This window comes from Panicum virgatum, chromosome 1N (genome assembly GCF_016808335.1).
Source record: "Panicum virgatum strain AP13 chromosome 1N, P.virgatum_v5, whole genome shotgun sequence".
Lineage (NCBI taxonomy): Eukaryota > Viridiplantae > Streptophyta > Magnoliopsida > Poales > Poaceae > Panicum > Panicum virgatum.
The window spans coordinates 45020576-45046882 of NC_053145.1; the positions used below are offsets into that span (position 1 = coordinate 45020576).

The 26307-nt window shown below is 45.9% G+C and overlaps 2 protein-coding genes and 1 long non-coding RNA gene across 4 annotated transcripts; 2 read left to right on the plus strand and 1 right to left on the minus strand.

Moving 5' to 3' along the window:
• Window positions 1-3017: 3017 nt before the first annotated feature.
• LOC120656039 (protein PSK SIMULATOR 1-like) lies at window positions 3018-7880 on the minus strand. 2 transcript variants are annotated; one of them, XM_039934021.1, is made up of 13 exons: window positions 7354-7880; window positions 6865-7237; window positions 6245-6570; window positions 6035-6127; window positions 5862-5952; window positions 5569-5662; window positions 5251-5348; window positions 5057-5126; window positions 4863-4960; window positions 4266-4382; window positions 4105-4181; window positions 3953-3997; window positions 3018-3850 (listed from the first exon to the last, which is right to left on the minus strand). In XM_039934021.1, the coding sequence occupies exons 2-13, from the start codon at window positions 7183-7185 to the stop codon at window positions 3319-3321; spliced, it is 1962 nt and encodes a 653-aa protein (XP_039789955.1). In that variant the 5' UTR covers window positions 7186-7237; window positions 7354-7880; the 3' UTR covers window positions 3018-3318. The 2 variants fall into 2 exon arrangements, with proteins under 2 accessions (XP_039789955.1, XP_039789954.1); XM_039934020.1 differs by having other exon boundaries at window positions 3026-3850; window positions 7350-7863.
• Window positions 7881-18157: 10277 nt separating this feature from the next.
• Window positions 18158-19295, plus strand: LOC120656040. Its single transcript, XR_005667804.1, has 2 exons — window positions 18158-18878; window positions 19031-19295. It is a non-coding gene; the product is annotated as an uncharacterized LOC120656040 (long non-coding RNA).
• Window positions 19296-22330: 3035 nt separating this feature from the next.
• Window positions 22331-25703, plus strand: LOC120656041 (zinc finger transcription factor YY1-like). Its single transcript, XM_039934023.1, has 6 exons — window positions 22331-22713; window positions 22818-22876; window positions 23639-23838; window positions 23944-24033; window positions 24768-24911; window positions 24980-25703. The coding sequence occupies exons 1-6, from the start codon at window positions 22670-22672 to the stop codon at window positions 25484-25486; spliced, it is 1044 nt and encodes a 347-aa protein (XP_039789957.1). The 5' UTR covers window positions 22331-22669; the 3' UTR covers window positions 25487-25703.
• The last annotated feature ends 604 nt before the right edge of the window (window positions 25704-26307 follow it).

Consider the following 26307-nt stretch of genomic DNA (forward strand, 5'->3'; position numbering starts at 1 on the left):
TTGATGCCAAATCTAATAATCTACTACTATTTGATTCCGTGTGACTCTACGCCTATTCTAAAACCTCATGTTTAAGAACAGGTGCTGCTGTTGCAATTCATTACTAGGTGGTTTTGGTCAGAAAGCTGCGCCAATGGGAGGCGCTTCCTTCTGTCGTTAGTGATCAACGCGTGTACTTGAGGTCTTGAGCCCCAAACGCATATGGCCGGATTCGTAATACATGATGATGTGTTCTCAACTTCTCATCACGCTTTCCGTTAGTTTATTAATCATCGCAGGTGTGTGTACCACTTTGCACCCTCAGTAGCTAGCTAGTATATTGTATCAAGGTATTCAACGTTCCCTCCTCTCGATCGCTGCTGCCCGGAAGAGCGGAGCATGGAAGTTTGGTATTCGGTGGCGCTACACTTAAACACACTGACGTCCACATCCGCCACGAGACACGGGTACATGGCATGCGGCGCAGGCAAGGCAGACGCCCCTGCTGGCACACGGGTCCAGCTCGATGGGTCTCACGTGCCTGTCTCGACGGGCACCAGGGCTTAATTTGGGGGTGTGTATGAAAGTGATCGGGTGCTCTAGCCTAAGAGGGGGAGGGGTGAATTAGGCACTAATAAAAACTTAGACCTATGGCTCCAACTAGTTTGCACAAAACTTAAACTAACACATACTATCTAGATGTGCAACTAGGTTGTTCTAGTGTGAAACCCCTATCCCAAAAGAGTTTAGCAACCTATAGTCTTTCCTATCAAGAAACTACTCTATGAAAGTAAAGGCATACAAATTGCTAGTATGAAATGCGGAAGCTTAAAGAGCGGGATATGAGATAGCAAACTCTTGACGCGGGTGTTTATCCCGTGGTTCGGTTAGCTACAAAGACACACCTACATCCACGTTGTTGTAGCACTCACTAAGAGTATTGCTACTCGGCCACCAAGTCTCTTCCGTGAACACAATCACGGTCACCTTGGCCCCGGGTTCCACTAAGGAGCTTCTCCACAAAGGATGGGGGTCTCCACGTCCCCCGCACAAAGATGTCGTCGCCGCTCCACACCAAGTCGGAGGGTCGATGACGTTGCCGGCGAGCTTCACGCTCCAAGGTGCCGGCGCACCAATCTCTTGTTTTGGTTCGCTAATGAACCACAGCACAAAGGCTTGAAGCCTTGCAATCTCACTCACTAAGAGCTAATCCTTTACACAACACTCTCAAAGTGTGCTAAGGGCTAAGGATATGATCTTGATGTTCTTGTATGGCTTGGAGATGTTCTTGGGTGTATGTGGGATGTCCAACAACTCCAGCAATCTTCAAATGGCCGGGGTGAGGCGTATATATAGGCCACCAAGTCTTGTAGCCGTTGCTCCAACGGTCAGCAGAAAATCTGCGTATCACCGGATGAACCGATGCCTCTGCCTGGGGTAGCGTCGGTTCATCCAGTCACTCATAGACCGAAGTAGCCGTTGAACTCCTGACAGCTGACACAGTGACCACCGATTGAACCGATGCTTAGCCGTCGGTTAAACCGGTCACTCACAGCACTCAACTCTTCTGCTGACGTCATTACACCGATGGTATGCACCGATGCACCACCGGTTCAACCGGTGCTGAAGACTTGGCTCTAGCGCAACTTGCATCGTCTCTGGAATATAGTACGCCCAATGCACCGATGCCCCTTTTTGAACCGTCGGTTCATCCGATGCCTATAAGCTGACTTGGCTTCGATTTCCTTCTGTACCAAAATACCATGGCGTCGGTTCTTCCGACAACCATCGGATGCACCGATGCCCATGCGTTGGTTCTTCCGGTGCTACTGACCGAAGAGCTTTCAGGGCGCTGCCCTGAGACCCGCGAGGGGCGGCTCCCCCTCGACCCTCGTCCGCTAACCGGGTAGCGGAACCCTCGTAGGGGCGGCCCTTCGGGCCTTGCTACGCCTATCTTTTCTTTCTCTTTGTCACATCACTTGAACCTAAAAATCTGAGAATAGTCATCTTAACAATCATATTAGTCCAAGTATTGTGTTGTCATTCGATCACCAAAATCACTCGAAATGGCATAAATGGTGCCATGTTCGTTTCAGTCTATCTACAAGCACGCGCGGTTGGTCATGATTCCATCACAGAAGTTGTCCCTGCTGCTCCACCTTCCACCGTCATCCCTGGCGGAGGCGCCGCCCCAGCGCCTCCGCCACCACCGCCGCTAATAACCAAGCTTACCATTGCGCTGCCCATCCACTACCGTCGTCTTTTTGCCCCTGCTGCCTGCCATCGTCCATTGGATGTCCAGCTACGCCTGGCTGGCGGCGCTCCTATGCCGTCTCGCCCTTCGCCGGCCAACCCGCCACCACCGCCAGGCCGCCACCGCCTCCGGCCCACTCGTCGACTATCGGCCATGGAAGCCTTGGTAACCCAGAAACCCTAAAGTTCCACCGCCTCGACCCCCATCCAGACCACCGGCGACCCCCTCCTCCACCGCTCCCCGGCCACGCCCTCCTCCCCCTTCTCTAGCTCGCCGGCTGCCGTCCATCCTCTCCTTGCTGGAGGTAGAAGATGAACATGGTGGATGCCGCGCGTGCAGCAATGGGTCGGTAGGAAATCGCACGCATGAATAAACTTCCCGTTCATTTTGGCCCTGGACTCGAGTAGTCGAGTGATCGAGTCGCCCACGTGATGCGGCACAGACACGTACAGCCGAGACCCCTCCATCCACCCGGCTCCGGCCGGCTGGTAGAGTAGAGCCGTAAGCGAATCTCATCATGCGTGGGCGCGTGGCGCTCCGTTCCAGGTCTGTTCATCATGGGATATTGGGATGGGATGTGTTGCTGGCCCGGCCGACTGGAATCCAAGCTTGCTGATGCAGCAAGCTCACGGCTCCTGCTGTCTTCGTCCCTGCTGCCGACGGAGCGGAGGATTCCATGTTCCTTCTTCTTCCCCTGGGGCTCATGGCATGCATCCACAGCAATCATGTTTCGATGGCTTCCCAACAACCTCAAGATCCCTGGACAAAGAGACCGCGACACTGCAGTACTCCTCAACTGCACGCCTATGTATATATGTGACTGCAGAATTTCTGCAGGCATTATGTATGCTATACAATCTCCTAACCAACAAGATCGCTGACGCGAGACCATGGTTCCCAACACCTGATTTTGGCCTGGCCTCTCCCTTTCCTCCATAATTGCATCACACTTCACACTGACAAGCCGTTCGATCACACCTTGCTGCCTGCCGTGAGAACCAACACCTGAACTTTTATTTTCACTGCGCTGACTAAAAAAACTCAGTGACCAGAGGAGGAGGTGTCTGAACATCTCACGGCTGCTTCTAAACATCAGCTCTGTCCAGCGCCTTGATCCGGTCGATGTCGAAGTGAACCACCGGCGACGCGGCGGGCGACCGGCTCGGCGTCAGCGGGAACACCCTGCCACCGTGCTCCCGCGACGGGTAGGGGCTGCCGCTGCTCTTGCTCAGCCTGTCGTTCCTGCTCAGGCCAGGCCTGCCGGCGCCGTGCGCCGCCGTCGACAGCTCCTGGCTCTTGCTCTTCCCGGGGGAGCGCCGCCGCGCGTACACGTCCAGCAGCATCTCGCGGTCTTCTTGGGTGAGGGCAGCGGGGCCCCTCGACGCTGCCGCTGAGACCGGCGATCGCGGGGCCGCGTGGCTTGACTGCCCCGGGGAGCGGACCGGGGATCGGCTCTGTGACCTGCCGCCCTTGTTTGGCCTGCTGTAGCTGATGAGGTGGTGGAGCCACACTACCAAATCCAAAATGCATGCTTCTGTCTTCTCCTTGTCCGCGTGATAGAGGGTCTCGATCTTCAGCACGTCGGGCTGGCCAGTCTGTTGTCGTGACAGGTCGTTCCTGCGCGAATTAGCTCGCAAATCAGATAAGAATTCTTGCATTTTGGGACTACACTTTAGTACATTGATTGAGGAACAGGTAAAAGGAAGATGAGTGCCTTACCCCGTGTTTGCCCACTCACCGACCCATCCGAATCCATGGTGTGCTCTGGTATAACATTGCAAACAAGGATTAACACAAAGTCAATACCTTGAAAGGATCAAGGTTCTGGCTGGATCTATTTTTATGTACTTAAACAGCCCAAATTGAAGTACCTAGCTGTATTATTAGCAACTGGGACAATCCATTGCAATGTCTTCTCCATAGAATATCTGATTTGAGTGATTGAGACCTAACACAGAAAAGTACAATTTAGGAAACAAAGCTTCGGAGTAGAGGGCTGTCAAAGTGAGCAACATTTCAAGCATCAGAATACCTCTTGAGATTCTGAGGAAGTTAGCAATCGTGTTCGAAGAGGGGACTTAACATTCGGGGGCAGACCTTGGTAGAGCGCATCTCTTGTACTTTGAGGGGGGACAGAGCTTCGGGAGACCTTATGTAAGCAAAGTTGGTTAGTAAACAGTTCCCCAGGACTGTTCAACAACTAATCGTACATGGTTATAGTATTTGTCGAATGTATATTTGAATGATGCTCACTAGCAAGCATAAGCAAAGATATTTAGTTCTTCCACAATATATTTTTCAGTGCAAAAAATGCATACTCATGTTGGTACATTTCGTACGGTGACTGATTGGTTATGAAAAACAGCACTTCCAAAACAAAATTTTGGAGTAGCAACCTAACCGTCTTTTTGAACCTTACTCTATGAAATCATTGTCTAATATACGGCTACAAGTTGGAACAATACAACATAAATATCTAGAGTATATAATAGATATTTGATCTGCTAGTTTCAGATAACCCAACAGTTGATAGTTTGAATGTGGAAAATAAATGCAGTGAACCAATATGGACACTTCCAAAAGAGAAATGAATTTGCAAGATATATTTCAGTAATCACATGAAACTTACAATATTGTCAATCTGAGAAAAGATATTAGCATAATGAAGAGAGAGCCCAGCAGACCCTAGCGTTTGACGGTTCTCTTGGGATTCATTTGAGTTGCCATCTACAAGAACCAAAAATACAGAACAAACAAATCAATTGTAATTAGATGGCAACTATGGCTGGTTTGATGATAAATAGACTGGATAAGCGAGCTTACCACAAGGCCCAAAAGTATCTCGAATCTCGACATGTAAGAAGTGGACAATATCTACAAGCTTCTCCATGACCTACAAATAGGAGGTAGAATTTGCACTATTCAACTTGCTTATTAAACACAGACAATCAAAAAATCGCCATCCGTACACTTCCTCTAGTGCATGATTTCAGTGTAATTAAATACAAATTACTTACATCATCAAGAACCTTAGACCAGAGAGACTTTTTCTTCAAACTATGTACATGCTTCCTCTGGCTCTTCAGTTCTTGTCTGATAATCTGAACCGTGTCCCCTGTTCATTCATGGTAGGCAGTTATAAGTTTGATGAGCAATAGCCTTTATGTGAACTGGTTTCCCCAGAAGGTTGGATGTAAGGCGACATGTTAAGCTTTCTAATAATCTGGGCAATAGTCTTTTATACAAATAAGTTTGACAAGGATCAGAAGAATTGGATTGGCAGCAAAATAGCATCTGAAGCTACAAGGGTGATACATGGACAAACATGGAAATACCTCTTTCAAATGCAACTGATCTTTTCTCTTCCTCCAATTTACGGCGATAGTCTTGCTCAAATCTATCCAAGGCATGTAATTCATGGTAGAGATCCTATGAGACAAGGGAGATAGCGATTAAATCATAAAAAAAAAGGCTAGAATGAATGGTAACTGAATCAGAAAAAAGGACTAGAGGAAGCAAACAGATAGCATGATCTGCAAACATTAGTGAATACCACATGTAACCAAAAACAGTTTGTTTTTATTTAAAAAAAAAAGCTAAAGGCTTTGCCAAAGTATGTGATACTCACACCAGTGTATTGAACAAGGGTCATCAGTTGCTGCATATCTGCTTTTGCCATTTCTTTTAATCCTGGTTGGGGTGTAATTTCTGAATCTAGCCTGGAAATAAACATAAGAATAACTAGTGAGATCAATGCACTTGGATATCGATGATTAAGGCGCATAAGCAGTGTGAGCCTACTTGGAGAAATAACGATCCAGGTTGTGCCACTGAGGATCTTTGCAACGATTTCCGAATCTTATGACTTCTCGTGAAAATACTCTCAGCTCTTGCCTGCAAAGATGTGTCCAGAAAATGAAACCTTTCATTCTTTGGGAACATGAAAGTTGGGCGACAACATCTGCTAAACCATAACACAGAATCAAAATGTTAATACATCTGTTAGCAAACCTCTTGTCAGCTGCAGCGATCCTCATCAGATCATCCATGTCGCTTGAAACTAAACGCTGCACACCTTCAGATAGAAGGACAGTGTCTTTCAAATACTTCAAGCTTTCTTTTGACAAAGAATGCAGGAGGCTCATGCCCTTCACTATTGTGTTTGCAACCTCGAATGCAAGGATTGATATTTTGTTCCCCTTTCTTGTTGCAGCTGACATGAAATCCCCACCAGGGGTCAAACTTGTCATGCTGCTACTCAGGTTATCGAGGACCTCCACTGCTTTCCCAAGTCCAGATGTACTCTTTCTACCAAGTGCCAAACCTATATCTGAAACCTGCAAGAAGAGTTCAGAGAAACAGAAGCATTATCAAACCTGGCAAAAACAAGCTTTCTCTGAACTATATAAAACATGACTGAATATGCAACGCGATAGATTGACACATTACAATATATGAACTTAGCGGTTAGTGCCTCTGATCAAACAAGATGACAAAGTGATATTATTTTTAGCAAAATTATTGAGATGACACACAATGTAATACAACAGCTAAGTCTTAGTGCATGATCTAACCGCATTCTCTGTGCAATTATACAAGCTAGTAGTACATTTTCAGAAGGAAAAACTTGCCTTGCTCGGACCAGCCTTGCTGGAGGTGCTTCTCCTGGGTTTCCCGGCCTTAGGCTTCCCCGACTCGGCACGCGTCAAATGCGGTGGCTCCTTCGAGATGGAATGGCGAGCCTTGCTGCCCGTGGACGGCGGCGGCGAACCCTTCTCAGGGAGACGAGACGCCTGATCGCTCACCTGCTCAGGCTCTGCCACGTCCTCGACGGGCGCTGTCCTTGCCGAGAAGGCCCTGAACTCGTGCTCCACCACGAACCCCATCGCCCGGAACGAGAGTTCCGTCGGCGATTTGTCCCCGGGGATCCCCGCCGAGCACACGCCGCCCATGGCGACCAATGCCGATTCGCCAAGAAGTCAAATCGCTCCACCAGGCGAGAACCTGCAAGATGCGAAATTGGCGGCGAATTCGCTCAATCACACCCAACGCCGGAATCCATCGCCGGCGATAAGAAAGAAGTACGCGAACGCCACAAAGATCAAACCAAACTTACCCACCTCGAGTCGTCGCGTCGACGACGCGCCCGCCGGCGAAAAGAATCAACGCAATAAGAGGAGGGTGACAACCTCCAGGGGGAAATGCGCCCTTTAGAGCACCAAACAAGGGAAGAGAATAGAAGGTATCAACAACTACCGGGCAAGTACCGATCGAGAGGAAGAAGACAGGGCAGCCCAACCCAGGTCGGCCTATTCCGCCGCCGATTAGTCAAGAAAAGCCGGCGTCAGAGCGACGGGAGGCAGATGGAAGATTAGACCTTTGACGCGACCCAACCGCCGTGGAAAACAGCCGCAAGAGGAGCTCCGGACCGGAGCAGAGCCGGGGCGCCACCAGCGGCGACAGGCACCTCCCACCGGCCGCGTTGATGGCGGCGGCCTGACTGGCAGGAATCGCGTGCTTTCCGGCTGTTGCTCCGATGTGGATTTGATCGGCGAGGGAGACGGTCGCGCTTGCTTGCTTGCTTGTGTTTTCGTCTTCTCCGTGCGGAAATTTTTATTTTACAAGGAATATAAAATGGAGAATGGGCAAAGTCCACGGTTGGGAGGGGGTTATTAAATGCAGGTGCTGTCAGCCCACCGCAGCCATGACTTTTTGTTGGGTTTGACTTTCCACCTGTTTTTAAATCTCCTGGTGTGTAACTCTGAATTTTCTTTTGGTAGAGCATGGAATTTAGAGATAATGCAGAGGAATTTCTTAATATTTGAAAAGCCCAGTCTCATCTGTTCCCATCTGTCTTGTTGAGTTGACTGGCCATCTTGATGAGCAATGCCGCTCTAGTAGTTTAGATAAGAATTCAACATGGCAACATGCATTCTATTAGAGGAAGTTTACGAGTAGTCACTCGGTACAACTGTTTTGGCCCTATGGATGAGAACCTTTCTTGTTTCAAAGATGACCCAAAATAGAACATGTAGAAATATCTATAATTAAATATAAACGTAAGTTCAATCTGATGAAAGTGTAAACTATAGAGGAATGGTGTAAAAGTGTTTTGATTGCTTCACATGATTTCATAAGAATTTTAAGATGCCCCTCTTTGACATACTAATATGATTTGTATTACATGATAAAGATGGAGAACATAGTAAATACACTAGTGTTTTGCACGTGCTCATGCGCTCGGACAAGCACATAATTTAGGAGATGGACAAACACATAATTTAGGAGATGAATGTACTAAAACTGGAAGTACGAAAAAGTAGCAAGTACTCCTTCCATCCAAAAAATAAGTCATCTTAAAAATTCTAAGATAAATTAACCAAAAAACAATCATATTTACTCCTATTTACTAACCGTATTTGAACTAATAATTAATTATTGTTTGCACATGCACTTTCTAATTAGAATAAGATGACTTATTTTTTTATAAATTTTGAACTCCAAAGTGACTTGTTTGTTTTTTATAGAAGATTGTATAATGTATATTATAACCGCAGATCTGGTTGGACCGATGTTGGCGTTTCTTATGCCCAAAAGAATATATTCTGCAAGCGTACAAAATCACCACTGTAGCACTTCACCTTGTAGTATTCTAGGGTATCGTATTTTTCTTCAGAGAAGAACTATGGTAAAGAGTATCGTAAATCGAGTGATAACCGTACTAGCTTAATCAACCAACTAACTAGACGGGAGTAAGCCAGATAGATAGATAGGATAAATGGCCAGTCGATGATCGAGTGACACAAAGAGACTCAACTCCTTAGAGAGGTAGTAGCTGGGAGGACAACGAGTGAGATAAGACACCTGATACACTTTTGAACTATCGAGCTAGCCTCTCTAAATCAGACTAAACACCTAACTAGTCTTTAGAAAAGCATAGCTTACTTCGGCGGCTGGAAGAGGAAGGACTTCAAAAAGGGATGAGAAGGTGTAAGGATCACCGGGGTGTCCGACCCTAGAGGGGGAGGGGGTGAATAGGGTCGCTAATCGCTTTTCTATCCTAGGGCTCAATCTAATTGCATAAGATAAACCTAACACGTCCTACACATGCTAGTTATGACTAAGGTTTATCTATGCTACCCTCTACTTACCCCAAAAGACTTGCAACCTATAGTCAATCCTAATCAAACTAACTAGGAAAGTAAAGGTAAGCAAGAAAGAGTAAATGCGGAAACGTAATGCGGTAAGTAAAGCGGTAAGGGAGAGGATATGCAAACTCCCGTGAAGACACCAAGACACACGATTTAACGTGGTTCGGTTAGGACACCAAAGTCCCTCCCTACGTCCACGGCCACTTGCTCACAAAGAACAAGTGTGATACCGAGTCTCTTCGCTTGATCACCGTCTTGCCACGCCTCCAAGGCTCCCGACAAGCAAAGGCTAAGTGACACCAAGTCACAAAGACGAGGTCACCGCCACCGTCTATCTCGAAGCGTCACCACGGCACCGTCTTCACTATCTTGGAGCTTTAACACCAAGTAGGGGCCTCCTTCCCCGCACAAAGTGTCGTTGCCACTCCACACCAAGTCGGAGGGTCACACGACGAGTACAAGTGTTTGCTTGCCGCAGCAAGACTTCTCTCAAGGGAGCTCTCGCAAGAACTAATCCCTAATCAAGCACTAAGCACTCTAACAAGTGTGCTTAAGCCTATATGATGTACAATGAAGCTCTATGGTGGTTGGAGATGATCTTTAGCTCTAGTATACTTCTTTGAACTCCAGCACTCTCAAATGACCCGGCTTTGGGGGTATATATAGGCAGCACAAGCAAATATAGCCGTTGGAGAAAAGCTGCCAGAAAAACGCTTAACGCCGGTTAATCCGATGCTCCCCAAATCGCCATCGTCGGTTTAACCGGTGATACTAAACTGCCCACTGAAAACTAGCCGTTACGTGTACGGGCAATCAACCGATGCAATCGACTGGTGTATGTAATGTTAGCGTCGGTTTAACCGGTGAGTGCAACTGTCCTCTGATCCTTGAAAAACAAACTCTCTGGACAACTGCACCGACGCCATTAACCGGTGCATCATCGGTTCATCCGATGTATGCATTTTTCTTGGTCTGCTTCTGCCATTGCACCGACGTATTCAAACTTCCTATCGTCGGTTCATCCGGTGCCAAACCCTAGCCCACAGGCCATCTCTGTCATTGCACCGATGAGTACATTTTGCCTTACGTCGGTTTAACCGGTGATACTAAAACTCCCAGACGTGCTCAAGTCAATGCACCGACGTGTGTAATTTGCTTGGCGTCGGTTCAACCGGTGACTTGATTTCTTTTAGGTTTCAGGGCGCTGCCCTGAGACCCGCGAGGGGCGGCTCCCCCTCGACCCCCGTCCGCTAACCGGGTAGCGGAACCCCCGTAGGGGCGGCCCTTCGGGCCTAGCTTCGCCTCTCTTCTCTTTGTCATCACTTGAACCTAAAAGCCTGAGTATATCATCTAAGCAAACACATTAGTTCAAGTGTTGCGTGTGTCATCAATCGCCAAAACATTATATTGAAATATGGCATGAGAGGCCATTTTCGCTACAGAAGGGAGTCCAACAGCAACCTGTAGTACTGCTATGAAAACACCCGAACGTGGTGGACTACAAGGGACGGACAGGGCTATCACCATCTGCCGCCTACCACAACGGTTCTGTGGGGTGGAACACACTTTCTAGCTAACACTAAGCTCAGACACCATATCTGCACTCGGTATTAGGATTTCTCTCGATGCTTTCAAGAGAAATCCCCCTCAACCTAGAGCACTAACTTGAGTAACTGTAGTCCGGACGAGAAAACCCGTAAGGTAAGATTCCGATTACGAGAAAGATAACTTAACCTAAGCTAGAGGTACAACTTCCGCGCTCGAGCTGAACACTCAGACTCGAGAAGATAAAGGAAAGTGGAAAGTAAAAGCTGACTCAGAAAATAAAGAAGATAACTTATATTTATAATGTCAAAAAAAAGATACAAGAGCTATACCAGACTTCCGAAGACTCCGGAATCCCGAGCAAGCTCGACTCGACTCTAACTCTCAAGCTACTAACCTACCCTAGAAAGTAAAGTGAAGAGAGAAGAACTCCAATGGTGTGTGTTACAAGTGATGGATGGGGTCTCTATTTATAGTCTTCCAGGGTCGGTTCTTGGCCGGTAAAATAGTTGACATCAGTGGTAAGCAAGTGTGGCGGTTGAGCTTAACTTCCACGCCAAGACCCAGCTCTAAAGGCTTCCAGGTGGGGCCGGTCGGCCTCCCCTAGGCCGGCCAGCCTAGGGGTGTAGCCATCTGGCCACCGCCTTCTCCTGCATGCTCCTGTTCTCCTCCTGGTGTCGGTGTGGGTTGCTTGACTTCGACGCAAGCACGTGCTAGGCCACCCGGCCTCTCTGGCACATCTCGGCCCTCCGCTGCACCGACGTTGTACTCTACGCTTGTGATTTGTCCAGGGAGGTGGATCACTGATTACACTTGAACTTGAGCTGATTTGTGGGTCCTTTGATCCATGTCAATGCCTTTCGGTCCGTCAGATTAAACTGGCATCCAATCCTCGACTCAGGGCATTGTATTCATGTCACATTGCCCCTGGATCGAAGACGTGGCACTGTGTGTGGGGGTGCCAGACCGGCCGGCTTAGGAGAGGCCGCCCGGCCTGGGATTTTTCTCATTTTTGTCCAATTTTGGTACACTTGCTCCTGGAATCAAAACTCATCCAAAACTTGTGGATCTCGTTACAAATAAATAAAACATAGTGTAAAGCTTATTTTATTCCCGAGAAGTTGACAGCTAGAATGTGAAATAATGACCGTCAACAACCGACTAAATCATGTATGTCTAGATATGTCTTCATTTGATAGGCCGTAGCAGGGGAAAGAATCGCAGAGCAAGAATAAGCCAAATAAAGAATCCAACAAAAGTAAGGGGGGAATCGCGAGGAGGTAAAAAAACCACGCAGCAATCTCCCATACAAGAAACCGCCCCAACACTGCACGGAAATCTCAAGGAAAAGAACACAAATTTAAGGGGGTGTTTAGTTGGTGAAAATTTGGCGAAATTTTTTTGTGGAGAGAATCTTACCATTTAGGAGTAATAAATATAGATTAAATATAAAACTAATTACATATCTCGCCGAGAAATCGCGAGATGAATCTAATGAGGATAACTAATCCATGAATCGCAGATGGTTACTGTGGCATTAATGTTGCAAATTATAAATTAAGTAGGCTCATTAAATTTATTTTGCAATTTACAGCCCATTCATGTAATAAGTTTTTTTTCATCTATATTTAATATTTTATGCTTGTAAGATTCTCTTTGATGGGTGCAAAATTTTTGATGGGGAACTAAACAGGGCAACAAGAGAGGAGGAAGGTGGAGGGATCGAAGGAAATAGAGACTTAACCTAGAAGGAAAAGAACAACAAAAGAGAATCAGTCAATCGGCGCAGGATAGAATTTAGAGCGCGTTTAATTATTTCTCAAAATTGTTTGGGCAAAAAATTTTGGAAACATTTACAACACTAATTATGAGTATTAAATATAGACTAAGTATAAACTAATTATACGGATGGACGGAAAATCGCGAGGTGAATCTATAAAGCCTAATTTATCCATCATTAGATATTGTTTAGTGTAGCACGATATTGTCTAATCATTGCATAATCAGGTTCCTTAGATTAGTCTCGCGATTTTATTCGGGGGTTATGAAATGAGTTTTGTCGGTTATGTACATTTAATACTCCTAATTAGTAGTTAAACGGTCGAAGTTACTGTAGCACAGGGAAAATTTTGGGAATACCTTATCCTAAATCATCCACAAGCAACCGTGATGAGTCACCATGCAACCGCGACAGTGCCACACGCGACAGGCAGGAAACAACACAAACCAACCGATAGGCATAGTAGGGGCAGGGATTTTCCGATGACGTGGCCGGGGTGCGCGGGCGCCTCCCCCGCCACGAATGTTATCGGAGATGTGTATACGGGAGTACGGTGGGGAGTTAGAGGGGCATTGCCCTCCCCTTGGTCCCCTCGGACCCTACTAGCTCCATTCCCATTAGACATGATGATTGTACATTTTTCTTTATGGAATGATAATAAAATGGGTCTATGTGCTTTGATTAAGTATTTATCTTATGATCTAGCTAGCTAGGAGCAATATCAAAGTGTTCACATTGGTCTACGGTACCTCTAACCCAAGTTAAATCAACCTTACGAGATGAAGTGCTGGCAATAGATTTCACTCAAGGGCAACGACTATGATGGACAACGGAGAGGGAGAGCAGTATGTTACGAGCCACACCCACATGGGCAACGACAATGATGGAGTGATTGGGAGTGGGATCGGAAATGGATTAAAGTGTTGCCCGCCCATTTTCCCGAGATCCTATTTTCATAGAAAAATCATTTCATGAGATAATACCAAGCCTTTTTTCATTTTTATATTTAAAAAAATTAAAATTTCAAAAATATATGGCCGTTCCAAGAAATTTCAAAAATGGGCCCTTATCGCCCATGGGGAGGGCGATAGAGGCAGGGGGTGACAGGCCTTTTTTGTAAAAAAAATTTACAAACCAGTCCTCGGTCAGCGCGGCGCGGGGGCTCGGCGGCGGGGCGGGGGGGTCGCCCCCCCTCGGGCGATAGGGTCCCCTCCTCTATATAAGCCCCCCACCCCCATTTCCTCCTCATTTGAGCCCAAAAATTCCACCAAAAATCTAGAAAAAAAGAGAGTAACTTCTACCAAAAATCCTGAAAAAAAGAGGGATAAGGAGAAGGTAAGCGGCGAAGCCCTGCCGGATTACGCACTTGTGATCTGCAGGTAATTATATTTGAATCCATTGATATTGTATAGCAATTTAATATAATTAGTGCTATAGTAGAACAATTTAAGTACGAGTTCGAGGATAGAATTATTTTTTGGATAGTGAAATATAGAATTGTAAATTTACAATGACAGTACCTTATTGATATTACAGCATAAGGCAATGGCTGCCTCCAATTCTGGAGGATTTTCATGGACCGAAGAAAAATCTAATATAATACTTGATATCATGACACATCTTTTAATCAGTAAGAAGTTGGATCCATTAGCGGATGGTACGATAGAGATGGTGTTGTCCAAAATAGTAGAATTTAAAGATTTCACAATATTTCGAGGTATTACAACGCAAGATACAAAGGGACACCTGCTAGAATATCGGAATATATACATGAGAGTATGTGAACTAGCGAATCATCCTAATTTCATTGAATTCTTACAAAGTTCTTGTAAGATATGGATGCGGACAGAGGTGTATGAGATGCACATTAAGGTAACTCTCATTCAGTTCTAATTCCGTTCGTCATTTGGAATCTATATTTATAAAATAGTAAAATTATTGTTTAATTATATGTTAGGATTGCTTCGAGGACACGGAGTTGATTAACAAATCGATACCATATTTCCGTAAATTGGTATGTATCTTCGGTGGACTTATGCCGCAAACTAGCCGAAGAAGGTGGAGAAGATCTTTGGGTGATAGTACTTGGCCTCCACAAGAACAGATGACCGGATATTCGTCAAGTCATGTTGAAGCACCTCAAGCTCCAAGTTGTGTTAACTGGGATGACGACATGGATGACTTCATGCCCCCCAAACCATGACCTCCAACACATGATATTCCTCCCCCTGTACATGAACCTAGATCCAGAAAAGACAGAAAGGGAAAGGGAAGAGTTTCGTCAAGTCATGCTGCAGCACCTCAAGCACCAACTTGTGTTAACTGGGATGACGACATGGATGACTTTATGCCCCCCAAATTGTTAGTAACACATGAATTATCTTATAAATATTAATATATATGCAAATATAATCAAGAGACTCACCGCGCCAGCTAGTGACTGCGGGTGAGTATCAACATAAACCAGACGAGCCCGAGTCCGGGGTAAGTGGACTCGTGAGGTAAGCCCTAAATGAGTTGTCTGTGTGTGGTCCTATTGGATAGACTAAGTGCTTGTCTGCCTGTTCCCATTGGTTCACCCATGGCTGAATCTTGGTGAGCCAATCAGCTGAGCACGGCAAGCCACTCCTTGACAACCTATAAAAGTTGATCGGACCTGCTTCTTCCACGCGGTGAACCAGAACAAAATGGGCCTCCAGGTCATCCTTCCACGAGGCCGCCACCACACGCGGACCTACAGCCTCCCCGACGATAGGGAGGCCGAGGAGGCAGGCCACGTCCTGCAGCGTAGGAGTCATCTCCCCACACTCCTCTCCAGAGGTTTATCTATGGCGCTAGATGCGTATTTAAAGACAGAAATGTCTACTCCATTTGGCCCATATAAAACATTGTAGTCACCAAAAAATATTTGAAGCGCTAGATGCGTATTTAAAGACAGAAATGTCTACTCCATTTGGCCCATATAAAACATTGTAGTCACCAAAAAATATTTGAAACTGCATCTTGCTCGACATATCTGTATATCACAGAATACTTATCGAGTTATACTTTTTACTTCACTACCTTATTCAATAATCCGTAAAAACTAAGTATGGATTTCAACTACAACATTTAAGTATTCATAGCTACGTGATGACAACCAAATTTTATACTGCATATGCGAAATTCTATTCTAAATCGTAATTAATTTATAAACACGTCTCTAATAGTACTGCAATTATAATAATAAACGCGTAGTCTTAATTTCCTAAACTAATAATAAACGCGTATTCTTAAACTCCTACTTAAATTGGTTCTACTATAGCACTAATTAAATTTAATTACTCTACAATATCAATGGAAAAATATATAAGTTAAATATAATTACCTGTAGATCACAAGTGCGCAATCCGGCAGGGCTTCGCCGCTTCCCTTGTCCTCACCCCTCTTTTTTTTGGATTTTTGGTGGAATTTTTGGGCTCAAATGAGGAGAGAATGGGGGTGGAAGGCTTATATAGAGGGGGGACCCTGGCGCCCGAGGTGGGGGCGACTGCCCCCCTGCGGAGCCCCCGCGCCGCGCTGACCGATGATCGGTTTGTAATTTTTTTTTACAAAAAAAGCCTGTCGTCCCCTGCCTGGGCGACAGGGGGCCTGTCGCCCCCTGCCTGGGCGACAGGGGCTCATTTTTGATTTTTTTTGGAACTGCCATATATTTTTTAAATTTTAATTTTTTAAAATATAAAAATGGAAAAAAGGCTAATACCAATACATAGCAGCCCATGAGTCCCTAATGGCCCACGCAATGGTGTCCAAGGCTACTAAGCCCAAACGCTCAAGAGCCCCAATACTCACGGCGCAAATGGGTGATCATTAAATACACCTTCAACTCTCTTTATTTCAAATATTTGTACTACTTCTTCGAAATAGAATCTTATTTTAGAGAAACAGTACAAATAATTGAACTAATGAGAGTTAGAGGTGCATCTAAAAATCAACTATTTGCACGCCAGCATTGACTTTATATTAAAACGTGCAATTCACGTCCGTTTCCATTATATCTTAGCCATACATATTCCCTGCTCGACTCCGGTGATAAAATGTGGACATGAGAATGGGTGTGTATGTTTTTCACCTATTTCTCTCTATTTTAATGATTTTCGATCCATTTCTCCTAATTAAAAGACAATATACCCTAACCAAAAGTATGATTAGATGTTTGAGCTTCTAAAAAACCATCTTGTTTTGGTTTTGCACTTTATTTTCATGGCTTGTGCCGTAATTTAGTTAGGCGAGCTTAGCATCCTAACAAATTAAAGCACAATATACCACGTTGTTAACTTCATATCTCAAACATAAACTCAACAATAATTCGAAATGGAAATATGCTAGGATTGCAATATCATAAAGCAACAATTGCAATACGTAAATATTTCTAATACAACATTATAAATTGTTGCAGTACTACAAACCATACGTTCATTGCAACATCATAAACCCAAACTATTATACCAAATATCACTTTAATACAACATGAAAAATATTTTGGATGTCCTTTTTGCTAGTTTTCACTGTGTAGTGAGTTGATGTGGCAGTTGGCATGCCTTCTATAACACATTTTAACACTAGCAACAAAGAATGAGAGGGGGGATCTGGCATCTTTATCGGACCAAGCTACCAAATGCAACCAAAGGTTGTGTAGGTTGCTCAAACTGATCTCTGTTTCCATCTTGACCTGCCTCTAGCTATCTATGCTGGTTCCGATGGTCCGTAGTTATTGAGATTAATTGAACCCAATGCTAAGGGAGAGAGGGATGGATGAAGTTGAACGACAATAAGCTTCAATGATCTTTTAACCACCCTTTGCATAAGCAAAGCAAGTGGAAAGCGAACAGCAACATGAGAAAGCGCATGTATGCGTGCATAGAGCAAGTATGAGCAAATTAATCAAAGTGGGAGGGATACAAACATGTAACTTAGACATATAAGTGAGGGAGGGCCGAACATAGAAGACAAGTGGCGAAATAGAAAATAACTAACTCGTTTGGATGAAAAATTCGGATCCGGTACCTTTTATTGGCTATATTTGTGGGACAGTCGAGTTTCGTGATAGAATTAAATTAAAGCATGGACATTAAAAACAATAAACTCGTTTGTATGAAAATTTCGGGTCCGACTAATTCCCTTACATTTTTATTTGTGGGCCTAAAAAGCCTACAGCCGCGCCAAAGTATTTCCATAAAACTTACCAGATCTATGCAAGTGAGCACGTATACATACGTGCCAGAACGCTAAAAAGTTAAAAGGTCTTCTGCATATTTTCTAGACGAAAACCGCTGTTTGGGCAAAATTCGTGTGTTTTCTTTTTTTTAACAACCATTCGTTTTTTATCCCGCCAAACTAACGACCCCGTTCCGAACTTGTCCAATCCCCCATTGTTCCACACCAGGGATCTTTAAAAGACGAAACCTGACCCTGCTCTTCCGCCCAAAACGAGCGCACGTAAGGCCACGTTGCCGGCGAATCTCGGTCGTCCGATCTCCGGTCTGGTTTAATCGTGTCGTCCGTCGGCATGGACCGCGGTTGGGTCCAGAACCTTCCCGTTCCTGAGCACATCGTCTCTGCCGCTCCTCATCGGCTCATCCTCGCTCCACCGCGAATTCGCGGCCCTACTCGGCTCCTCCCTCCCTGTTCCCGTCCGCTGCCTCCTTCCTTTTCTAGCCAAGCAGCGGGTGCGACGCCGCGAAGAAGGAAGAGGAGATGCGACTGGCGCGACGCAAAGCAGCAGATCAGCGGCGGCGCCGGCTGTGATTCTCTCCACCTGCTCCCCTGAGCCGCAGCCCTTCTCCTCCTGGCCATGCACATTGTCTACCCATCGTCGCTATGTTGCAGGTTCACCACCTCCGTCAATTTGCAGACGCGGCCCACCAGAGCTCGTCGTGAGGGTGCTGCCAGCTGCCTTCGACACAGCGGACAGCCGGCAGCCGCGCATGGTGGAACGCATTACGGCTGGTTCTGCCCGGCGACATCGCAGCCCGGGAGCCGGATTGGCGGCAACTCGGCGACGGCGTCCTCCTTAACGCCTGCTGCTGTGAGAGAGGACTTCCCATGCGCACGACAGGAGGCAAGCTCAAGCAGCAAGGTGGATGGTGGACATGCACCGACGCATCGACACTAAGGCCTCGCGTTCCAGGTCCAGGTCCCTTCCATGCTCCCTCACTCCATTGCTGCAGTCCCCTCCTCTACCATTGTTTGCCTCCCACAACGAATTGCTATGTATTTCAGTTATTCGATGAAATGCCCCGGTGTACTTGTTTAACGATGAATGCAATAATATTGCTGCAGGTTCTTATGCTCCAGTTATAACATCAAATCTACCTTCCAAATTCCATACGGGTGCAACAAGTGAGACCACTAGATAATTGGCGTATGCTAACCGTAGCTCATTTGTTGGTTTTCTTTCAAAAAGTTATTAAGTTTGCTGAAGCTATTAAGAAATTTTCAGCATTGTTATGTTAGTTTAGTACAAATTAAAGCGATTCAAGCTAGCTTTCAGGATAAACCTTTCTCCAATATGGCTAAACCTTGGTGCGATCAATTTCCTATATCATATCTCACAGGCTGTCCTTAACTTCTTCATATTGTACAGGCTATTTCAGCACCTCATACAACCCCGAGCACCACAATTCATAAATTTTCTTAAAAGGAATGGAACTTTTCAAAAAGGAATGATTTGTGTTAGACTTTTCTAAAACTTACATGATTAGTTTATTAGCTGTATCACCTTGGTATAACCGAACTTTTTGAGATTGTTGAAGGAATAGGCTACCCCTTTGAGCATGTTCGAAGACGGAACAATTCCTATGAACGTATACGCAGACCCTACCTCTATGACCATCTTCGAAGACTGAGGCTTGTATTACATAATTTTGTGAATTCAACACAGGAATGTGACACCAAGGTCCAGCGCCTGGTAAGGAGTTTGGTACAGGTGATTGCGATAAAGGAAGAAACATTAATTTTTTTTCCTACCACATCCACGTTCATCTGCCCATCACTGTGATTCTAGACACAAGTTGCTACTACTAAAGTTTACTGAAAGTGAGATTCATGACACATAATATTAGCTTGTCGTCGATTTTGCCAACCAGATTGATAGCAAAGAGTGATGCCTTACTTTTACACTGCCTAAAGGGACAAAACTTTGTGCAGGTTACACACAAAGTAACCTGCAATCAGAGGAGTGACAAAATGACTCATATGGCCAATTCAACACTATCAAACATAGGTGTACATTTAAAAAAGCATCTGTTTACACACAGACAATTTTATGGTACAGTACCATGTGTAATGAGAAAAAAAGTATAGTCTTCAAAAATATTCTTAAATTCAACTTCAAAACCTGAACTTTTATCTTAATTGCTGGACCCATATGAGTATATTACTTTATTCTCTCAGGTGAAGTCCAGAGTATACAATTCCTGATTTCTGTGGCTGTGTTCGGCTGGCCCATTTTCTGCTGCTCCCAGCTGCTCTCGGCTGGAGGGTAGCAGCCAGCCGCTGGCTGCAGTGCAGCAGGCCGGCTGCTTTCAGCAGCTGTGACTGTAGCTGCTGTTGGTGGTTTTGGAATTTAAATTTTGCCATCAAATGGGTACGTACTTGCGTCACATAGACATGTGCACACAAAAGTTTGAACAAGTCATTAAACATTATTACATCCATAACAATGGGCACATATGCTCCGTATATGAAAGACATGTTAACATGCAACAGCCATAACACAAGTGAAATTTTGGCGCCAACTTCGCAAGCAAAATTTGCACCAAAATCAGTTACCAATCACCAGTTTTATAATCATCTAATCATACAACCGAATGGAGGTCAGCCAATTACCAAATTACCAACTGGTCGTGCATTATGCACTATATGCACAAATCCAAACTTCATGAACCGTGGTCTGCAGCCTAGACGAGCTGCTCATGGCAGCTGGTGCTAATTGAGACGCCATGCTTACTGCCAATTGCCATCTCCAAGCATACACTGCAGTTACAACAAAGGGTAATATGCTAATTACCAAATAAAGAAGGTCCTAACAGCCTGACTAATAGTCAACTCCCAACATAAATAAGGCACAACTTGAGCCCTTGCATTGAATCAACTACATGCAACAAATAGCAGATGCACGACAGCCATGTGGTTCTGCTTGCTTCCTTGAAACAAAAGGTTGTGTTCACAACAAACCTATGCCTCCATCCCAAATCACAGTGCATCTCCAGCACATGCACCGTCAACAAAAGTAGCATGCTGCAAAAAACCCAGTCAACATCCTCTCAAGGTCAGAGATCCGTAGCAATGAAGGGTGGAAGGGAGCCGAGGGCAGCAATGGATTATCGGGCAGTTCCCGGAGATGAGGGGTGGCGCTGCGGTGGGCTGATGCCGCGACGGGGCTACGCAGTGCAGGCGGCGCTGCTTCTTTGGCGTCTGCGTCCGGGCCGCCTGCTTCCTGGGCTGGTTATTCATGGATGCCCGCTCGTACACGTCGTCGTCCCCCCTCAGCCCCCTCTTCTCCCTATCATGTAGGTGCGGCGGCGGCGGCGACGGCGAGGAGGCCTGGGAGTGTGTGCAGCCGAGGAGTCAGTAGGTGAAGGTGAGGAGCCGTCCCGCCCGAGGGACCCGGCGGACGGGCCGATTCGGCCCGCGCCACTACAGAAGGGCCCGACCCCCTCTGGATCTGCGACCTCACGGCGGCAGGAAGGACGGAGGGCAGCCGGAGGGGATGGGGGTGGAGGGTGCAGGGCGGCCGGTGGTGATGCGGAGGTGCGACGCATGGATGGAACCCTAGCCAGGGGCGATAGACAGCGAGAGCGACTAGAACCGTTAGTGCGGCAGCGAGAGCGAGAAGTATCGGCTGATGCGGAGGGCCTGCGAGGAGCCGTTGGTGCGGCAGCTCGGAACCCACCAGCCGAACGGCTGGAGTGGGCCTACCGAATAGCTAGGCTAGGATTCAGCCCAGTAGCAGCCAGGAGCAGCCGGAACTGCACCAGCCGAACACGGTGTGTGATTGTAGAGTCTATGAAGTTTAGTTGATCTATAATCTTGATTATTGTGCAAGACATACTTCAATATGTTGTTTCTCTATTTTACCCATTATTGCAAGTTGTATGAGAATGGAAATATAGTGCAAGTGGGCCTTGAATTTGATTGGAAAATAGTATTTCCATCATAGAAAGAATATATACATGCATTGTCCAGTCCTCCGCTGGACCAGGCCAAGCTGACATACTTTAATATGTTGTTTCTCTATTTTACCCATTATTGCAAGTTGTATGAGAATGGAAATATAGTGCAAGTGGGTCTTGAATTTAGTTGGAAAACAATATTTCTATTTAATTGGAAGCGCGGACCTGGTGCAGCGGTAGAGCCTATCGTCCGTAATCGAAAAGTCGCGGGTTCGAAATCCAACCTCTGTACAGTCCGGAAAGCCTACAACAACACTGAGTACGCGCATTCTCCAGTCCTCCGCTGGATCAGGCCAAGCTGGCGCGGCAACGCCGCGCCCAATGTTTTTTTTTTTTTTTTTGAAGTGGACGCCCAATGTTTTTCTAGTGGAAGACGAAGCGCAGCGCACGCCCGGAAAAGAAAAGGGCAGAAGAAAGAAACCTGATCCACCGCGTTGCGTTGGGAGTAGTCGGATGGCGCGGGGAGTCGCCGAGTCGGGCAATGGGATCCGATAGCCATACATCTTCTCGCGGAGGCTGCTGAGGCGGTCGCCACCATGCCCCTGCCCTGCCCCCATCGCAACGCACCAAGGAGGACTCCGCCTCGTGCTCCTCCTGACCTCCTCCTCCCCAGTCATCTTACCCACCCGTACCACCCTCCCCGCTCCCCTTTCCTAACCCGAGTCCCAATCCCTAGCCCTCTCCTGCCTCCTACACCGCCGCCGCCGCCGCCAGCCGGCACCCCTGCCCCCCGCCGCGCCCGGAGATGCAGGCCGCCGCCCGCCAACGCTTCCGGTGGGTCAAGGAGTGGTGAGTTCCCGTCCGCCGGCCTGTCCGTCCCCGGGCTGCTCTCCCTTTTCTCCCGGGGCCCCCGCCCGGTCCCGCGGTTTCGATCTGACCTCTCGCCTCTCCAGGGTTCCGCAGGACCTGGTCGTCGCCGGAGGCCCCTGCGCTCTCTTCAAGTGGGTGCGAGGTACGGCGCCGCCGCTGATTGCTTGCTGCCCCTCCTCCCCGTCGCTGCTGCTGCTGCTGCTGTAAAAACGCAGCCTTTCAGAGTGTTACTGTAGTGTAATGCCATGTTGTTATCGTCATGTTTATCGCTGTGAGGATAGAGGATTGCCGTCGGCTTTAGGAGACACTGTGGTTTGCTTGATTAGTACTTAGGCGCTAGCAATTCATCCATATCTACTCGAATTCCCAATTCCTTACGGATACAGTATGAGTATATGACCAACCGACCAACTGACCAAGCAAAACCAGTCTTTTCCTGCTTTTTTTTTTGAGCTGATTGCATCACCTATGTGTTACTTGTAATGCTTTTGGTGCACTTATATGGGATTACTATTGAGTTTCTCTCTTTATTTTTCAGATTTTAGTAGAACAGTACCGATATATCCATAGGCGCAAACTAAGAGTAGTAAGTTCTGTTGAAACAACTAGTGGGAACCTTACGGTTTATTTAGTGATTTACCAACCAGTGTGGTAAATGAGTTCTTTTGGATTGCTGACACCTCCTGTTTGGTGTGGACAATGTAGTGCACACCACAACTTTGTATATGAGCACTATAGTGTTCTCTGCACTTTTCCAATAGGTAGATAGTTGAATTCTATATTGGATATGCTGTTTGCTTGATGATTGTTAACTACGCACTAGCTGGATTGTTTCTTGTGCGGTTTGTTCATCATATAACCTCTTCATTTCTGCTGTTAATATTTTTGTTGCATTTATCTACAGAGGATAGATTGGCAGCTTTGAAAGCTAAGGACAAGGAACAGGGGGCAGAATCTGCAATACCTGAACCGAATACCGAGGTTCTCTTCCTGTGCAGCTATGAAGGATGTGGGAAGACATTCTTTGATGCTGGGGCTCTTAGGAAGCATGCTCATGTCCATGGGGAGAGACAGTATATCTGTCACTATGAGAACTGTGGCAAGGTCTTATTCATTACTCCTACCTACATGACAGTAGTTTTCAGATTGTGGTGACGTTGCTCTCTGAGTTGTTTAACTGATGCTTTCCCACTGAATTTCATTTTGCAGAAGTTCTTAGATAGCTCGAAATTGAAGAGGCATTTTCTTATTCATACAGGAGAAAAGAACTTTGTGTGCCCTCATGAAGGCTGCGGGAAGGTAATCACCATCTCCTCTCCATTATATTTGCTACTTGTTTCTTGGATGCAGTTTCTTATCTGATTATGTATGAAAAATGTGTATGCTTTCTCATTCATAGCACGAATGCTTGTTCGTGGAGAAGTAATTAGTGCTGGATTTGGAAAATTCTGATGCTTGTTTTCTTTTGCGGTGCAACTCTTTACTTTACTGGTATCTTTGTCTCTTTGATCATCTTCTTATTTTTCCATTGGCTGCATTAAGCTTATATTGCACTATCTTCCTTGATGATTCAACAAATGCACTATCAATTCTCCACGTAAGATTCCATAGTATCCTGTTTCAACAATGGTTACTGTTGTAATAAATGCAGAGTTTTCCCTCTCATATCTGTAGATATGCATTCCATTGTTGACCACTACTCCTGCAAGAAATATACACTAATTGTCTTGTGCAATCCAGCATAAAATGCTTAAAACGATTCCCAGAATATACTAGATGTCTGAGTGGATGAAAATCTTACTAGATGCTAATTTAAAGCAGCTGTCCCAACAAGAGACTTGCTCTTTGTCTCTGGTATCTTTGTAAGGTCTGCTAGAAGCTTTTCTGGATGCATGACATCATGGGGATGTATTTGATATGTCATATTTTCTAAGCATCAAAATAAATACAGCTTCTTGGCATTTTTTCTTGTAAGAATTTACTGTTTATTTGGCAATATGTGTTATTAATGTGCTCTATTTTGGTTATCACAGGCTTTTTCATTGGATTTCAATTTGAAGGCACACATGAAAACACATTCTGCGGATAACTATCATGTGTGCCAGTACCCAGAGTGTGGCAGGAGATTTACACAAGAATCAAAACTAAGAGCTCATATCAGGGCACAGCATGAGAAAGTAAGATCTCTTATTATATGTGAATTTCTACTTGGGAAAGAAACATATTCTAATAATGATTACTATAGGTTGTTGGCCTACAGAATCCAGGTCCATCGACAGTGAACCACAGTGCACTGGGAGATTATCACCAGCCCCCTAAACCAGTAAAGGTTTCAGCAACTCCTCCAGCTCCCTCAGCTGAGCGTCCATATGTCTGCCCTTATGAAGGCTGCGACAAGGCATACATTCATGAGTACAAGCTGAACCTTCATTTGAAAAAAGAGCACCCCAACCACTACCAGGATGGTGGTCCTGCCCCTTCTTCAAAACGCAGCATCTCAAAGAGTTCCAACAGAAGCAAACCAGACATCCTTGCTAGGATGCCACCGACCAAGATCCCGAAGCGCAAAGGAGGGTACACAGCACCATTGCCAGCCGTGAGCGTCCCCGAGGAGCACCAGTGGTCAAGGAAAGTGACGTACGAGGATGACAGTGAGGAGACTGAGGAAGAGGGGGACAACAATGTCGAGGATGGATGGAGATACAACAAAGCTGCTAGCAGCGACGATGAGGAAACCGAAGACGAAGATTGAGCTGGGTAGCACCCATTCGTTGTTCAGTAGTTGTGGATATAATTTACATACAGACTTTTTGGGGTTATAGTTTTGCATTATACATGTACAATGTCAAAATAAGGCTGACTTGTTAGTAGACAACAGAGGTTTTAGTTGGCCTGCCCCTCTCATGTAGGCGTCTCATGACTTCAGAAATTATAATGAGTCATTGTTGCAATTCGTCTGTGTTTGTATCCTTTGGTTTGCTGTCATGACTCATGAATGAGTTAGCGTGGCCCTTCCGATCTTTGACAATTAATATAGCCAGCCTTACATTTGTAATCTCTGCTAGGGTAGCAGAACGAACAAGAAAATTGGCCTGTTGCGCCATCGCTAGAGCGTGTGCGTCCGCGGATTCGGCGCGAGCTCACATTTCAAGCCCTGATCAGGCTTGCCGAACATTCGTGTTGACTGGTGAGAGCTGGACAACCTGTCAAAGGAGGACAACCCGGCCGGCACCGGCGCTGAGTTCCGGCGAGGTTTCTTGATGCTGCAACTCCAATGGCGCTGAAGGTTTTACCGTAGCCCAACCCCCAACGCTGAACAAGGATGAGATGAGAATAACGAGAAGCAGATGAGTAGATCCTTTTTTTTCCTTTGGTCCTCCTATGCCATCCGTCATATAAGGTTAACTATGCATTAAGATGAAAGTGCAGTATGTAGGCTGGAAAAAATACGATACGTTTTGCGCATTGCATGATTTTGTGCAAGTTGCATATCGTTATAGTTTGTAAACTTCACCTACAATTAGTTGCCGCCCTCATTTAGCATCTGAAAGTGTTGCTCCAAATGCTTCACTT

What these genes read in the sequence shown, in the direction of transcription:
- LOC120656039 (XM_039934021.1), bottom strand. Translation starts at nt 7,185, where the DNA reads ATGGGCGGCGTGTGCTCGGCGGGGATCCCCGGGGACAAATCGCCGACG. An exon ending in CTGGATCGTTATTTCTCCAA is followed by an intron (nt 5,953 to 6,034) that starts GTAGGCTCACAC and finishes GTTTATTTCCAG; the next exon opens with GCTAGATTCAGAAATTACAC. An exon ending in GGTCTAAGGTTCTTGATGAT is followed by an intron (nt 5,127 to 5,250) that starts GTAAGTAATTTG and finishes TCCTATTTGTAG; the next exon opens with GTCATGGAGAAGCTTGTAGA.
- LOC120656041 (XM_039934023.1), top strand. Translation starts at nt 22,670, where the DNA reads ATGCAGGCCGCCGCCCGCCAACGCTTCCGGTGGGTCAAGGAGTG. An exon ending in TCTCTTCAAGTGGGTGCGAG is followed by an intron (nt 22,877 to 23,638) that starts GTACGGCGCCGC and finishes ATTTATCTACAG; the next exon opens with AGGATAGATTGGCAGCTTTG. An exon ending in TCAGGGCACAGCATGAGAAA is followed by an intron (nt 24,912 to 24,979) that starts GTAAGATCTCTT and finishes TGATTACTATAG; the next exon opens with GTTGTTGGCCTACAGAATCC.